Source organism: Rhea americana, unplaced genomic scaffold, assembly GCF_003343005.1.
Source record: "Rhea americana isolate MKP2758 unplaced genomic scaffold, rheAme1 scaffold_545, whole genome shotgun sequence".
Lineage (NCBI taxonomy): Eukaryota > Metazoa > Chordata > Aves > Rheiformes > Rheidae > Rhea > Rhea americana.
Window position 1 is genome coordinate 136,532 of NW_028186696.1, and position 1,659 is coordinate 138,190.

Consider the following 1,659-nt stretch of genomic DNA (forward strand, 5'->3'; position numbering starts at 1 on the left):
TTTTTTTTTTTTTGCGGTTGTTTGTGTCCTACAGCTCCCGGAAGACGCAGTGGCAGGCAAACTTACAGCCGGTACCAGACCCTGGAGTTAGAAAAGGAGTTCCTCTTCAACCCGTATTTGACACGGAAGCGACGGATCGAGGTCTCTCACGCCCTGGGACTGACCGAGAGACAAGTGAAGATCTGGTTCCAGAACCGGCGGATGAAGTGGAAAAAAGAAAACAACAAAGATAAGCTGCCGGGGGCCAGGGACGAGGAGAAAACGGAAGAAGAAGGGAACGAAGAAGAGGAAAAAGAAGAGGAGGAAAAAGAAGAAAGCAAGGACTGAGCTCTCAGCCCCTTGAAGTCTCGTTTTATGGCAGATGATAAATCGAGATGTTTACGACGGTCATTTGCTTTTATAGAGTATAGAATGGAGAGGCTCACACAGCAGTAACTACCTGTCAAACAGTTGTAGCCTTTTTTTATTGTCATAGAAACTTCCCCTACTTTTTTTTTTTTAGTTGTTGTTGTTCTTGTTGTTGCTGTTGATAGCTGCGTTTTTAGTCCCAGAAATACATAGCCGGCTTGGCTGAGACAGCAGGGAGAGAGAGAGAAAAATAAATAAATAAATAAATGAAATATATCAAATGACCTAGCAAAASAAAAAGAAGAACCCACCCTGCCCAGCAGCACAAGTCCAAGCCTGGCAGTGAATGCCACTGCTCCTCCACTGCTTCCTCTGCGCCCATAGGAACGGGAATGCGGGAATATATATATTTATTTTCGCAGGCTGGGCTTTGCTCCTTAGCTTGGTGGTGGTGGAGTGGGGGGGGTGGTTTTTTGCTTGTTTTGCCTTTTTTTTTCTCTCTCCTAGGTGGGGGGGAAGCGTGGTGTTGCCTGCAGCTCCCTTAGCTGTAGTATCTCAGTGCATCTCCGCTGCTCCGAGCCATTTATCAAGTAGGGGCCAATGCTGCGGCCCCTGCGAGGGAAGGAGGGGAGCTGGGGCGGGGGGGGGGCGAACCTACCTGGCAGAGCCGGCCAAAACCACCCCCCTCCCACCCTATTCCTCTAGGACTGCGGCTGTACGTAGAAAATACCTATTTGCCTAAGACTTGCTAGGCCAAAAATAGGGAGGTTGGCAACCTCCTCCTCTCTATAGGCGCTGTTTACCGCTTGCCTGTGTGAGCACTCGAAATTCTTCGTGTACTACCTAAAGGGAAAACCTGCAATAATAATCCAGTGTATTATCAGCATGGGGCTTACGCATCCTAAATTTTACTTGGTCGGAATTTATTTAAGCGAGAGCGAGCTGCGTTGTTGCCCTGATGCAAGCTACTAAGTAGCAGGGAAAAGGAAAAAAAAAGAAAAAAAAAAACAATAATAAAAATGAAATAAACCACCAACCTTGTATTGTACTTTATCACTACCTATAGAAGGAGTCATGCTTTGAAAGTATTTGTAATGCGGTTTTATTGTCGTTTGTTGCTGCTTAATTTTTTGGAAAAAAAAATAAAAAAAAAATCCCAACAACTGAAACTGCCTAGTTGAGAACGCACAGTATTGTATTATTTTATTGTGCTTATAAAGTAGTGTAGAACTAAATTGCACTGAATGTATAGTTATCTATTTGTCTTGACTTATCTGTTAATGCAACATGCTCGAAACAAAAAAAAAATCG

General features: G+C 44.3%; 1 protein-coding gene across 1 annotated transcript in view; it reads left to right on the top strand.

The window, feature by feature from the left end:
• The window catches only part of HOXC8 (homeobox C8), a 3,506-nt gene extending 2,698 nt beyond the window's left edge, over positions 1-808 (top strand). Inside the window, exon 2 of the mRNA XM_085318615.1 lies at positions 35-808. Coding sequence (XP_085174741.1) covers positions 35-327 — 293 coding nt within the window. The 3' untranslated portion in view covers positions 328-808. The remainder of the gene's footprint in view (positions 1-34) is intronic.
• Positions 809-1,659: the final 851 nt, after the last annotated feature.